The sequence below is a fragment of the Phocoena sinus genome, chromosome 8 (assembly GCF_008692025.1).
Source record: "Phocoena sinus isolate mPhoSin1 chromosome 8, mPhoSin1.pri, whole genome shotgun sequence".
NCBI lineage: Eukaryota > Metazoa > Chordata > Mammalia > Artiodactyla > Phocoenidae > Phocoena > Phocoena sinus.
In genome coordinates this window covers 9,926,339-9,941,396 of record NC_045770.1, presented here as the reverse complement: position 1 = coordinate 9,941,396, position 15,058 = coordinate 9,926,339, and the positions used below count along the sequence as shown (strand labels likewise).

The 15,058-nt window shown below is 45.2% G+C and overlaps 1 protein-coding gene and 1 non-coding gene across 4 annotated transcripts; both read right to left on the bottom strand.

Annotated features, from left to right (window-relative positions):
• Nucleotides 1–9,741: 9,741 nt before the first annotated feature.
• Nucleotides 9,742–14,403, bottom strand: HSPA8 (heat shock protein family A (Hsp70) member 8). 3 transcript variants are annotated; one of them, XM_032639011.1, is made up of 8 exons: nt 13,365–14,218; nt 12,894–13,099; nt 12,548–12,700; nt 11,904–12,459; nt 11,494–11,696; nt 11,052–11,250; nt 10,478–10,710; nt 9,742–10,171 (listed from the first exon to the last, which is right to left on the bottom strand). In XM_032639011.1, the coding sequence occupies exons 1-8, from the start codon at nt 13,567–13,569 to the stop codon at nt 9,974–9,976; spliced, it is 1,953 nt and encodes a 650-aa protein (XP_032494902.1). In that variant the 5' UTR covers nt 13,570–14,218; the 3' UTR covers nt 9,742–9,973. The 3 variants fall into 3 exon arrangements, 2 of the variants coding, with proteins under 2 accessions (XP_032494902.1, XP_032494903.1); XR_004350972.1 differs by adding an exon at nt 14,288–14,403 and having other exon boundaries at nt 9,743–10,171; nt 10,478–11,250; nt 13,365–13,574; XM_032639012.1 differs by adding an exon at nt 14,288–14,403 and having other exon boundaries at nt 9,743–10,710; nt 13,365–13,574.
• LOC116758897 lies at nt 11,357–11,442 on the bottom strand. Its single transcript, XR_004351281.1, has one exon. It is a non-coding gene; the product is annotated as a small nucleolar RNA SNORD14 (small nucleolar RNA).
• Nucleotides 14,404–15,058: the final 655 nt, after the last annotated feature.

Genomic DNA, 15,058 nt, shown 5'->3' with positions numbered 1-15,058 from the left:
AAATTCCAATTATAATTCAAGAAGGAAATTTTTTTAGAAGAAATGAGTTGATTTTTTGGGCTTCCCTGGTGGCGCAGTGGTTGAGAATCTGCCTGCCAATGCAGGGGACATGGGTTCGAGCCCTGGTCTGGGAAGATCCCACATGCCGCGGAGCAACTGGGCCCGTGAGCCACAAGTACTGAGCCTGCGCGTCTGGAGCCTGTGCTCCGCAACAAGAGAGGCCGTGATAGTGAGAGGCCCGCGCACCGCGATGAAGAGTGGCCCCCGCTTGCCACAACTAGAGAAAGCCCTCCCACAGAAACGAAGACCCAACACAGCCATAAATAAATTAATTTAAAAATTTTTTAAAAAACCAAAGAAATGAGTTGATTTTTTAAATTTACATGGAAAAGAAAAAGATCTAAGAGTCAAAACAAATTTGAAAAAGAAAAACAAAATTGGGGGACTATGACTGCCTGATTTGAAGACTTACTATCAAGCTATGGTAATCAAACTTAATCAAACACAAACTTTACCAAACTTAACTGTTCCAATTACCTGTCACTGTGTAACAGATCACCCTAAAACAGTAGCTTAAAACAATAACAATCATTTATTTTGCCCATAAATCTGGAGGTTGACTGAGCTCAGCTGACCAATTCTCACTGAGGGGCTCTCTGAATGAAGATGTAGTCAGTTGATGGCTGGGGCTGCAGTCAACTCCAAGGTTGCTTCACTCATGTGTCTAGTACCCAGACTAGGACCACTCAACAATGAGGTTCCTCAAGCATCTCTTTCTATGTGGTCTTTCCACATGGGGGACTCAGGGGACCAAACTTCCTACAGGGCAGCTGAAGACTCTACAGTGAATGTCCAGAGAACCAGGTGGAAGCAGTAGGAATTTAATAATCTAGACTTGGAAGTTACCCAGAGTTGCCTGTTCCACCTTCTATCCATTAGAAGTCAGTCCCCGAGGCCAGCCCATATTCATGGGGAGAGGAATTAGACTCCATTCCTTGATGACAGGAGTGCTCAAAAAAATTGCAGACATGTTTTAAAACCACCACATGAACTAAACAAGTGAAGTAAAAATCACTCTTGGCCTAGAAGAAAGTATGGTAGAAACACAAAAGCATCTGACAAAATGATGGGAAATACCATCCGGGACTTTTTGAGCTTCCTGAAGCTCCTGACGAGCTTTATCAGCATGACAGGCAGGTAGAAGACAAGAACCCAGGTTGGGAGAGGGACCTGTCCCCACCTCATACCAAGTATTGGCCTCAACTAGATGAGGTCTCCAAATTTCTTGGGCCTTCTCTTTCATTGCCAGGCCTTTCCAACATGCTGTTCCACTGACTAGCATGCCCTTCCTCTTTCCTATGACTACCTCCTACTCATTCTTCAGGTTCAGTTTAGGAATTTGTCCCTCCAGGAAGCCCTCCTTGACCCCCAAGCCTGGGTCAAGGCCCCTCCCATGGGGTGCCTTAACTTCCTATACTTTGCCCCTTCTCAAGGCTCATTAGTGGCTTGTGGCTACTTATTTACTTATGGATCCCTCTACCGCTTACTAGAGTTGAAGTTCCCTGAGGGCACAAGGCAGTACTTTGTACTCTGGGAAGGCTGACGAATGACTTAAGTGAGGGTGTGGAATATTCCTGATCTAAAATAGGACTCAAAGCTACACAAGGAAGTGGCTGTGAGATCTCTTGCATCACCTCCCTGCATAGGCAAACTAGAACTGGGCAGAGCAGATCTGACAAGAGTGACTAGCTCCCTCAGTGTGAACAGCTGACACTGCAATCTGCTCAACCATGGCCTCCCCTCCAGTCTCCCCAAATCAGCAACTCCCCTTCCCAGCTCCTCTCTGAGAGTAGATCGACCTGCTTCCCACTAAAACCATAGATGCGATAATAGGAGGAAAAAAAGAGGGTCGAGGTTAGGACAATTGGTGGCAACGAGATGAACACAGATTAATGACGAGGACCTCGTCCTGGCCACCCACCCCAGCCTGGGCTGGCGAAGGTTCGTAGTTGATACCCATTAAAGGGCTTAATTAAATAATTATAATTCACACCCCAGAGCATCAAAGAATCAATACCGGGGAACTTTGGGCCACTCTGGGGGTGGCATCCCACTGGCTTCACAGTTCAGCACAGCAGGCAGAGCTGGTGGAAGTAAATGCAGTTGACACGGAAGTTGCATTAAAAGAGGGCAATAATAGATTAAAAGCTGCCAGGATCCTGGCGACTGGCCATCAATATCCTTTATTCCCTACCTCGTCCCAATTCTGCCCCCTCCACACACTATTAGCCCAAATCGATGGGCTGTCAATTGACAACACCAGCTCCAGCATTAATGCGAGCTCACAAAAGAAGCCCGGCCCCATATTATCACTTCTCTTGCTTCCAAATTACCACATAATGCAGGCCGCGGGCAGCTTGTGACATATTAACACCATACACGATTTGTTGGGATTGGACTAAATATTTCATGGCTAAAGATTTCATCAGAGACTTGATGACAGAAATAAACTGCTGCCCACAGGGAAATCACTGGAAATAACAGAATGAGGCATTGTTGGAAAATCCAGAGGGACCAAGGGCTGGTAAAGGGATAGAAAGGAACACTGCCCACAGCTGGTGACCTGCGGTTCAGGGAAAGAGACTGAATGAAAAGGCCTTTTTATCGGTCCCACAAAAGAACAGGTATTTCAATTTCGTCTCCTTTGCTTTCTATTCTTGTGCAAAAGCTGGGGAGATTCCTCTTCTTGGTAACAGGGAATGTGATTGTTATGGGTTGAACTATGTACCCCCCCATTAAAAAAAAAAAGTTAAAGTCTTCATCCCCACAACCTCAGAATGTAACCTTATTTGCAAACAGTCTTTACAGGGTAATCTAGTTAAAATGAGGTCACTAGCGTGGGCCCTAACCTAGTACGACTGGTGTCCTCATAAAAAAAGGAAATTTGGACACAGACGTGCACAGAGAGAAGACAATGTGAAGACACACAGGGAGAAGACAGTCATGTGACTGGAGTGCTGCGTCCTTAAGCCCAAGGACACAGGAGGCCACCCGAAGCCAGAAGGGAGGCACAGGACAGCTCCCTCCCTGAGCATGCAGGGAGCATGGCTCTGCCAACACCGTGATTTCCGGCTGCTGGCCTCCAGAACCACAACACGATACACTTCTGTTTAAATTTTTGGTACCTTGTTATGGCAGCCTTAGGAAATGTTAATATTATCACTTAATTCATTTAATTAATAGTTAATAACCCTTACTAGCACGTACTCTATGCGTCAGGCACAGAGCTAAACTCTCCACATACCCTGGCTCACTTAATCCTCATAACACACCTAATGGCTGATTATTATAATCCCCATTTCATAGGTAAAGATAATCAGCTTCAGAAAGAATAATTCACTGAAGGTCACACAGGTAGTAAACGACACAGCAGGTCCCAGACACACGAGAAACACTAAATCAACAAATAAATAAGGTTTCTGATGAATATTTGCAATGTCTTTTTTGGTTTTTTTAATGTGGCTTGATCTAATTTTTTTTTTAATTTAGTTATTTTTGTTTGCGTTGGGTCTTCATTGCTGTGCGCGGGCTTTCTCTAGTTGCGGTGAGCGGGGCCTACTCTTCGTTTCGGTGCGCGGGCTTCTCATTGCGGTGGCTTCTCTTGTTGCGGAGCACGGGCTCTAGGTGCACAGGCTTCAGTAGTTGTGGTACACATGCTCAGTAGTTGTGGCGCACGGGCTTAGTTGCTCTGCGGCATGTGGGATCTTTCCAGACCAGGGCTTGAACCCGTGTCCCTTGTGTTGGCGGGCGGATTCTTAATCACTGTGCCACCAGGGAAGTCTGTTCAATGTATTTTCAAGTGGTTACTTGCCTGCAGCCTGCTTTCTTTTCAGCCCAATCTAATTTTTTCAACTCTTGGGTTTGGAAGCTGTATCAGCTTGGTTTGAGAGTCCACAGTCTCAAAGGGATGTGTAGACATTAGAAGGCAATAGCATAGGGCAGTGGAGAAATGGGAGGATTTGGTGAAAGGGTACACACTTCCAGTCACAAGGTAAGTTTGGGGCATCTAATAATGTACAGCCTGGTGACTATATTTAACAACACTGTATTATATACTTGGAAGTTGCTGAGAGAGTAGATTTTAAATGTTCTCACCACAAAAATGAAACAGTAATTATGTGAGATGATGGAGATACTAATTAACCTCATTGTTTTTTTAATTGGAGTATAATTGCTTTACAATGCTATGTTACTTTCTGCTGTGCAACAGGAAGTGAATCAGCTATATGTATACATATATCCCCTCCCTTTTGGATCTCCCTCCCACTCCCCCACCCCATCCCACCCATCTAGATCATCACAGAGCACCGAGCTGAGCTCCCTGTGCTATACAGCAGGTTCCCACTAGCTATCTATTTTTTATATGGTAGTGCATATATGTCAATCCTAATCTCCCAATTCATCCCACCCTCCCTTTGCCTCACTGTGTCCACATGTCCGTTTCTTTATGTCTGCATCTTTATTCCTGCCCTGGAAATAGGTTCATCTGCACCATTTTTTCTAGATTCCATATATATGCGTTAATATACGATATTTGTTAATTCAGAAAAACTAACCTTATTGTTGTAATCACTTCACAACATGTATCAAATCAACACTTTGTACACCTTAAACTTATACCATGTTATATGACAATTACGTCAATAAAGCTGGGGGATAAAACGGAAAACCACCGCACAGCCAATGTTATTACTTAGTTCCTTGAGAGTAAGAATATGGTTTCATATTCACATACATTCTCTCTCCCCCCACTTTGGGGAAGCCAGCTCTGCAGACTCCTTCTTTTCTAACTCAAAAAAGATTTTTAAGTGCTTTGTTGAAATACTATTCATATACCACACTATTCAATAATTCATCTATTTAAAGTATGCAATTCAATATTTTTAGTATATTCACAGAACTATGCAACCATTGCCACAACCAATTTAGAATCATTTCACCAACCCAAAACAAAACCCCATACCTGTTTGCAATAACTGCACTTTCCCCCAACTGTCCTTTCCCCCAGCCCTAGGAAACCACCTCTATCTCAAAGGATGTGCCTCCTCTGAACATCCCACAGAATCATACAATATGTGGGCTGTTGTCACTGCCGTTTTCAAGGATCATCCATGTTGTAGCATGTATCAGTACTTCATTGCCCTTTACTGCTGAATACTATTCCATTGTAGGGACATGCCATGTTTTATTCATCCATTTGCTGATGGACATTTGGGTTATTGCCACTTTCCGGTTATTATAATCCTGCTGTGAACATTTGTGTATAAATGTTTGTGTGGATTTATGTTTCTCTATAATTTCTCTTGGGTCCATAACTATGAGTAGAATGCTTGGGTCACACGTTAATTCTAACTTTTGAGGAACTGCAGACTGTTTTCCAAACCGGCTGCACCATTTTACATGCGCACCAGCAGTGTATGAGGGTTCCAATTCCTGCACATCCTTGCCAACTTGTTCTTGTCTAGGCATCCTAGTGGATATCAAGTTCTGCCTCACTGTGGATTTGATTTGCATTTCTCTGATGGCTATTGATGTTGAGCTTCTTTCCATATGATTATTAGCTATTTCTGTATCTTCTTTTGTCCATTATAAACATTGGTTTCTCTTTTTTGAGTTTTAAGAGTTTTTGTAATACATGCTGGATAGTACTTTGTTAGATCTCTGACATGCAAATATCTTCCCCAATTCTGTAGGTTGTCTTTCTTCACTTTCTTGATGGTATCCTTTGAAGCCCATTTTTAATTTTTATGAAGCCCAACGTTTTCTTTTGCTGCTTGTGTTTTTGGTGTCTAATGCAAGGTCAAGATTGGCAGCCTTTTTCTTAGGGTCCTGGGGCTGGCTGCATCCTGAGTGTTCTGTGGCCCAGCTTTAGGCTTCAGTTCTCCTGGCAGGCCCTGACTGTCCTCTCATATTGCAGAGACTATGTACACTACTTCTGCTCATCCCACTCACGCCACATACTGCCCAGATCTCAGGGGCAATCTGAAGACTGCAGGTGGTCCTTTAGGTCAAAGACTTGGACAGTTCTGTTACTGCCAACTTTCATTTGCCTAGAGCTGCTCTGGGCTTGATCGTTTCCTCATCTCATGCAGCTCTAATGTTGGCTCCCCCACTCTGCAAGGAGGAACTGTAGCGGAGATCTGCAGGGAGCCTGAACTCAGCCAGCCTCTCACCACTCCAAGAGCCATGACCATAGCATCATAAAGCCCAAAGGGAACACATTCTATCACTAACTTCTGGGGTGCCTGCTCCATCCCTTTTCATTCATTCACTTGACATTATATGTGTACAATGGGCCAGACACTGGCTGGAACTGTAAGAGTGTGTGGATATTCTTGCACTCATGAGTTTCAGTTTGGTGAGGAATTCAAACATTTCATACAAGTCATGAGTCTCAGGAGTCGGAGTCAAGGGTGATGAGGGAAATAACACAGTTTTAAACTAGAAAGAGCGGATCAGGAAAGACTGTCTTCTCTTCCCGGGGAGACTCATCTTTTTTTCCTGCGTATTTCAAAGCTCTGTCTGTATTTAACCTGCCTGTCCCAAGTACCCTAAAAATCTCTACTCAAACCCATACCCCACAGTCAGGGCACTTGCTCAACTTATTCAGCCGGGAATGATTTGCCTGGAACGTGAACATTCGGAGCTTTCTTTCCTCAGCATTTACTGTGCTTCTAGTTAGGCAACTTGTGAAACAAAAAGCACAAACCTTACTGAAAATGTTCCAGCAGCCTCTCTCAGCGACCCAAGTAGTTTTCTCAATAGCTTACTGCCATCTAGTGGATAAAGATGTCCTTACAGCCATATAGACCAAAGAAAAGAAAATCCTCAGCCTTTCCTATTTATGTCCCACCAATCACCCCATTTCACCTTAACAGAACCCAAAAGGCTATTTTTCCTAAGAAAGTATATTGTAGGTACTCAATATTGTTTCAGCAAAGAATTGTTTGCAGGCATCGTTTTCTTTACAGTACCTTTTAAGTACATAAATAACTGCAGTAATATTATTGGGAGTAAATGTACTGCTGTGGCTTCTAAGATGAAAATTATTCCCGTAATAGTTTAAAAATTCCAATTACTGTTACTCCATAAAAATACATTTTTAAACATAACCATGTTATTGCTAAGTCCAGCTGAAACCAGCATGTAACTGTTAAAATCGGACATGGAGATTGAGGGCCACTGAACTTTTTTGCTCTCACTTTCCAATCCAATGGTGCCCTGTGCAAAATGTAAATGCCAGGCATCCGAGGGCCATGACCTTAGATTTATAACAATTCATTATAATAATCCACACAAAAGTGAAATTGCTTTTGTCATCACCCTATACAGACTTACACATGCACAGCCAGACGATCCAACCATCACTCTTAAAGGTTGTTAGGATAATCAAATAGAGTAAGACAAGCGAAAACCATTAAACTATCTAGACTGGAAAACTGTAAATGCTGTTCTTACGGCCACCTTCTCCACATCTTCTTCTAGGCTGTAATAAACAATCTAACTTACACTTACTGCCAGTGTTTCCCCGCAAAAAGGGTGCCATTTCTTAACTGTCTTCATCTCGTGAATGTCAGTCTCTCCTATAAGGCTGGAACACATCTTCTCCAGCTTCTGCATCTACTCCTGCAGTCAGGGCTTAGCCCACAGCAGGAAACTAAAAAAATAAGGCAAAGTGAAAGACAAAAATTGACTTGAGTCATTGGGTTCAAATCCCCAGACTGCTTAGACTTCTTGCAAAAGGTAAGTCTCCAAGTTTGAACACCCAAATGACTGACGGGGGGAGAAAAAGACAAACGGAATTATCTGAAGGACACTGGGACCAAGCCCTTAAGCACGTAATTGCAAGTGTTTTCAGAAGCAAGATTACAAATTCCCTTGGTTTAAAGAAATCCTTTCCAGTACACATGAACCCCAGGCTCTGCACTGAGATGAGCCAGTACTTCGTAATTCACTACGCTGGGATGCAGGAGGAAGCATACAGGTCTTGGAATAAGTCTACCCCAAATTCGAATGCCTGGCTGGCTCCCCCCTCCACTGTATAATTAAACCTAGCAAATTGTTAATCTAATCCGTAGCTCCTCCCTGACCCCACTTATTTTCTACTACACAGGCCCAGCAACGCATTGCTTCTCCCACCTGTGTCAAGGAGTTTTATTTCACTGATGAAACTTACAACTTATGTAACTGTTGAAATTCAACAACTTCCAGTAATGGCTACTACTGATAACCTTCCACTAGGCCTTGTGCTAATTTTCACCATCACACTTGATCTTCAATTTTCTTACCAAGATCCCATGGTTCATGCACGAGACATGTTACTTCCTTGAGAGTGGTCTCAAAAAAACCACCACACATGGTTTGCTCCAGGTTCACAAACAATGCAGTAAATACTAAAACACAAGCCAGATTCCCACTCACTTGAAAACAGGTGGAAAAAAAAGTACATCAACTATGCTTTCATTTGTAGCCCTTGGAGAAACCAAATTGGGGGCAGTGCTATAAATTCCTGGAGAGTTGCCAAACATTAACACACACCTAAGGCACTAAACTTAGTCAATTTGATGTATTTTTAGAAGAAACATCAGCTGTTTTACAAATGATAGCCTTTAGCTATACCCACTAACCTGAACGAGGGAGGGTCAACGCTAGGTAGTTATTGGGGAAACTCTTATGAAGCTCAACTGTCATCTGTATTATGCTTATGCTAGTCGGGTCATCCATGAACAGCTACAGAAAGGTGAAGGAGAGCTAAAGCAGAAACAGATTGGGTCATTCTGCTGAGAATGAACCGTGACCCAAGACATCCCACCATACCAAAACTGAGATTCTTCCTAAGTGACCACTAGGTGGCTGGTTGGCACTAAGCAGGCCCATCTCACACAAACATGACTTTACAGGATTCACTCTCAGGTGCAATACCTTCTGGCCTGTCAACTCAAGCTAACATACCAATGGCCCAATGAACAAAGGACCAACGAGAAGGCCTGTGCTCCTAAGCAAGCTTACCTAAAGACAGTCCAGTGTAATTAGGCTTGGTAAACACAATTGTTCTGCCTGAAGTTGCTGAGTTACGGTTGGCTATGATTTAAGATGAGATCAGAATTAGACAATTTCCTTAAAGTCTGTTTCAAAGGGGTCAAGGGACCTAACTATGCCAACCTTACAGCTAGCTCCATTAATTCCCAGCCCTTAATACTCAGGTGAGAAAACAGAAAAGCCTCTGCCCACGGATTAAAGGATTTCAGATTGACACTCTACCAGAAGTCACCTGTGTATACCACATGTTGTTACTTCTGACAGGATACTTCCTTGTCCTAATTTTGGCCTCAAATTTATCCTCTTTTGAACCCTCAGATGGTTTCAAGTAAACCACGTGGAATACTCAAAAATATCTGGGATGCCCCTTTCTAGCCTAACACAAACAATGGAAAGCACGATGACCTGCAGTTCAAACTACACTAACACTTATGTAGACTTAGTACTAAATGAGCCTAGCTAGCAAAAGGTCTACACATTTTCCCATTTTTTACACCTTAATTTAAAAGGTTCAGGCAGTTGCCTAGACTTAATTTGTCATTGACAACCCAGATATTGTAATACTTATTAGGCCAGAAAGTTGTTCAACCCCCAAAACCGAACACTCCCTTACTGCCCTTGTAAACAAAGTCAGAACAATTGTATGGTGCCCATTTTAAATACAGTTTTATTTAAGACATTGCATTTTCCACTTACAATACAGTGCTTGTAAAGTGCAATGTTATTTCCTTTCCCTGTGCACACGTTCCATGTTCAAGTATCAAGAATGCCCAGTTTACTACAGCAGCTCAACTTTAAAACTGCCATGGAATTTGCTACAAATTTGGGTCCTTCAATGTTGTGTGGAACAATGCTAAACCTATGCTAGGCTGGCTTAATCAACCTCTTCAATGGTGGGCCCAGAGGAGGCACCACCAGATGGGGGAGCTCCACCACCAGGGAAGCCCCCGGGCATTCCTCCTGGCATTCCTCCTGGCATGCCTCCTGCGCTCTGGTACAGCTTGGTAATGATGGGGTTGCAGACTTTTTCCAGCTCCTTCTGCTGATGTTCAAATTCTTCCTTCTCTGCAGTCTGAGGAAAATAAAAATATTTTATTACAAGTTCTTCAAATAGAAGACCCTAAGCCTGATGTAATCAATCTGACACACTAGACACACAACAGCACATGAAGTTACGTTTAAGATCTTGGGTCACTCAGACATCCAAGGAAGGAAGTTGCCAACATCTGTAGTTCTGGTGGAAACCGCGAATGTTTTGAACCATTCATCATCGTGACCCTACAAATTTGTAAAAACCCACCCACCCATCTAAGCTTTTGCTAAAACCCTTTACACCCAACCCCACACCCTCAAATCTTTGGCGATAGAAATTACAAACCTGGTTCTTATCAAGCCAGTTGATTATTTCATTACACTTATCAAGAATCTTCTGTTTGTCCTCATCATTAATCTTGCCTTGAAGTTTCTCATCCTCAACAGTAGCTTTCATGTTGAAAGCATAGGATTCAAGAGAATTCTTCGAAGACACCTTATCCCGCTGCTTCTCATCTTCAGCTTTATACTTCTCTGCTTCCTGAACCATGCGTTCAATGTCTTCCTTGCTCAAACGGCCTGTAAAATTAACCAACCTTTTAGGCAAGACAATCACCTGCAGTTCTGCACCATCACCCTGCAACTCCATTTAGCAGCTAAGTATGATCTCCGCTAAATGCCCTTGGAGTAAGAGTAGAAACATTTGGAAAATAAAACCATTATGAACCAAATTCTGCCTCTAAAAAAAGCAGGTAAGAGTGCCACAGGGTCCAGGGTGCCACGGAACAAGTCAGCATTTGATTCTTCAAATCAGGTATGGATGACAGATACAGAAATTGATTCCCTCTACGAAGGAGTCAATCTCAGTACTGGCCTGGGTGCTCAAAAGTGCACACTCACAAAATACTGCCCAAACTTACCCTTGTCATTAGTGATCGTAATCTTGTTCTCTTTTCCTGTGCTCTTATCCACAGCAGAGACATTGAGGATGCCATTGGCATCAATATCAAAAGTGACTTCAATCTGAGGAACACCACGGGGGGCAGGAGGTATGCCTGTGAGTTCAAACTTGCCAAGCAGGTTGTTATCCTTGGTCATGGCACGCTCACCTTCATAAACCTTGGCATGAAACAAATTCAAAATTACAATAAAAACACAGAAACAAGAAAAATCACAAATATCTGTGCTACTTCAGATTTGTATTAGCTTGATTAGAAAAGACTGATCGCTCAGACATCCAAGGAAGGAATTGGCCAACACAGGATTTCTGGTGGAAACTACGAATGGTTTTGGAATCCATCATCACAGCGGAAGTCTTCTCGTTTTATAGGACCTCAAGTAATCTAGGCCACAGAAACATACCTGAATGAGTACACCGGGCTGGTTGTCCGAGTAGGTTGTGAAGGTCTGCGTCTGCTTGGTGGGAATGGTGGTGTTGCGCTTGATGAGGACAGTCATGACTCCACCAGCAGTTTCAATTCCAAGGGAAAGAGGAGTGACATCCAACAGCAGCAAGTCTTGAACATTTTCAGATTTGTCTCCAGATAAAATGGCTGCCTGGACAGCTATATGATTAAAATAAAATTTAAATAAAGCACAGTACTACAATAACTCATTATGTAACTAACCATTCTCCATCGCTCAGACATCCAACAAAGTTTTGCCATCATTACCTACAGCTTTTGGTGGAAACCACAAATGTTTAAAAATCATTCATCAGTTAGCTAAGGCCTCCTAACAGGCTGCCTGTTAAACTAGAATAGAAAGATTACCTGCACCATAAGCAACAGCCTCATCAGGGTTGATGCTCTTATTCAGTTCTTTCCCGTTGAAGAAGTCCTGGAGAAGTTTCTGAATCTTGGGGATGCGGGTTGAACCACCCACCAGGACAATATCATGGATCTGAGACTTGTCTAGCTTGGCATCCCGAAGGGCTTTCTCCACAGGGTCTAGTGTGCCACGAAACAGGTCAGCATTCAGTTCTTCAAATCGGGCACGGGTAATTGAGGTATAGAAGTCGATTCCTTCATAGAGGGAATCAATCTCAATACTGGCCTGGGTGCTGGAAGAGAGTGTGCGCTTAGCACGCTCACAAGCAGTGCGAAGGCGACGGACAGCCCTCTTGTTCTCACTGATGTCCTTCTTGTGCTTGCGCTTGAATTCTGCAATAAAATGGTTGACCATCCGGTTGTCAAAGTCTTCTCCACCTAAGTGGGTATCTCCAGCTGTAGATTTGACCTCAAAGATTCCATCCTCAATAGTGAGGATTGACACATCAAAAGTGCCACCACCTAAATCAAAGATCAGCACGTTTCTTTCTGCTCCAACCTGCAATTACAACACAAATTATTCTCATATCTATTTGTGGTGACTCAGACTAATCTTGAGTGACGCACACATAAAACATGGTACTTACCTTTTTGTCTAAGCCATAGGCAATAGCAGCAGCAGTTGGCTCATTGATAATTCTAAGTACATTGAGCCCAGCAATAGTTCCAGCATCTTTGGTAGCCTGACGCTGAGAATCATTAAAGTAAGCGGGTACTGTGACAACAGCATTAGTAACGGTCTAGGAAAAAAAGAGATTAAAACTTAACCACTATATCATCTACTTGGACACGTAAGGATACATCCTCAAATAACGCTTTGGTTTTACCACCCATTCTGATAGATTTATCTACTGCTCACTCTTACGCCACCATTATCAGGACACCTGGTAATCCCCATCTATATCCTCCCCTGCAGCACTGTGCACTACTCACCTTCCCAAGGTAGGCTTCTGCTATTTCCTTCATCTTTGTCAAAACCATGGAGGACACCTCCTCTGGATAAAAACTTTTTGTCTCTCCCTTGTATTCTACTTGAACCTTAGGCCTGCCTGCATCATTCACGACCATGAAGGGCCAATGCTTCATATCAGACTGGACAACAGCATCATCAAATCTTCGTCCAATGAGGCGTTTGGCATCTGCAAAAGGTATCAATACAAACGTTACCTTGAATTTCATTACACTACATCCGTTCCAAGACCAGATGCCTATGGATTCAAGTTCTGAATGACCAAGATGCCGCAAACCTTAAGCCTTAAAAAGATAATCACTGAAGTTCCCTACAGAAAACTCTTCCTATCCTTAGGGCTTTCGCCTCACATTTAACAACCTTCTGAAACAGCTTCTCAGATTACACACGGCCGAACTCACTTAAATTCATACCATGGAGATTTACTGGCTTACCAAAAACCGTGTTGGTGGGATTCATTGCAACTTGGTTCTTTGCAGCATCACCGATCAATCGTTCGGTATCAGTAAAGGCGACATAGCTTGGGGTAGTTCGGTTCCCCTGATCATTGGCAATTATTTCCACCTTTCCGTGCTGGAAGACACCCACACAAGAATAGGTGGTGCCAAGATCAATGCCAACTGCAGGTCCCTTAGACATGGTTGCTGGAAGGAGAAAAAAAAGTCCATGGTTTGAAAAGCGGTTCAAGCACTTAAAAAACGTTTACCAAGTCAACGCTACCAGATACGACCACTCCGCAAATTATGCTCAGAACCTCGCCCCAGAAACAGCGCTCGTCAGAAATAACCACGCGGGAAGGTCAGAGCAGGCATGGCGTGCTGCAGTAAGGTTGCCGTCCGAACCGCAGAGCCCGCCGCAGACGGAAGCACGCACCTGCCAAGAGGGTCTGCGCCACACCTGAACACGTGGTCCCATGCCCCGGGCTGAACCTTAGCCCTCCCCTCCCCTCCCCGCGCCGTGCTCAACACAGCAAGGCCTGCAAGGGTCCGAAGCCCCCTCCCCCACTTTGGGCGCGTGCCAATTGTGACTTCCTCCTTTAAGAAGAATGGGTCCCGAAACAAGGAAACAGGGCACAGCAAGCTCTAAGGCGCCAGTTCCACGCCCCGCAAACGGGCGCGGCCTCTTCCCCCTCCCGGCGGCCCGACCTCCGCAGCCCACTCCTCCATCCCGAGTGCACCCCAAGGAGGCTGCCTCCCCTCGGAAACAAAGATCCCCAGCCGGGCAAAGGAATCGCCGCACGCACCCTGCCTGACACACTCAGAAGGCCCCCGGCCGCTGCAAACCCCTGCAGCCTGAGCCGGGCGGTAGGCTCCCGAAGGGCCGCCAAAAGCCTTGGAAGACAAAGATCTTAACTTACCTGGAGCGCAGGCCCGGGTCCACTGGAAAAGAAAACAGAAACCTACGGAGCTGCCGACGCGTTCAACGAGACCGGTTTCCGTCCTCCGCCCCGTCTCTTATACCCTGCCTCAGAACCTTCCAGAAGGGGCCCGCCCCTGTCAGTGCCCATCACGGCTCTCTCGGCCAATGGGCGCGCGGCCACCTCCGCAAGCCCCAATGACGAACCCGGCTCTACCTTTCGGGCCTCCCCTCTCCCGCCCCAGCCCGCCCCGCCTAGCGATGACGCACTCACCGCAGCGTTCTGGAACTTTCATTCTCGCCCCCGCTGTCCGAAAGGCCCAGGGGAAAGGGAGGGTGGGGCCGACGGAGCCCGCGCGCGGGAGTCCTCAGTCACCTCAGGCGCGGGGGAAGGGCTCGTCTGCCTCTGCGCATGCGCCCCAGAAATCGCAGGCGGGAGGGACGAAGGAGGGGGGGAAGAGGGGCGGGCCAACTTGGAACCAACCAATGACAGCAGCGCGATCGGCGATCTGGCTCCTGCGGAACCCCCGGAGCTAGAGCGCAGGGCCTGCAGGGAGGGGTCCGGCGCCGGCAGCCCTGGAGAGAAGGCGGAAGTGGAGCGAGGACAAGATGGCCGCGAAGGTGGTTGCGCCCCTCCCCCACCATCCTCTTTCCCCTACTCCCACCCCGGCCTTGTAGATGGTCTTCTAGGCCCTCCGGGATTCCACACACCCACATAGCCAGCGTGGCTCTGTCCTAGGACTGACCCCGAACGACGGGGCCGAAGTTTCTG

Excerpts from the sequence above, each read along its gene's own strand:
- HSPA8 (XM_032639011.1), bottom strand. The coding sequence starts at position 13,569 with ATGTCTAAGGGACCTGCAGTTGGCATTGATCTTGGCACCACCTATTCT. Across the intron at positions 11,251-11,493 it reads AGCCCGGTGTACTCATTCAG|GTTTATGAAGGTGAGCGTGC; the intron begins GTATGTTTCTGT and ends TTTCATGCCAAG. Across the intron at positions 10,711-11,051 it reads TACGATCACTAATGACAAGG|GCCGTTTGAGCAAGGAAGAC; the intron begins GTAAGTTTGGGC and ends TTAATTTTACAG.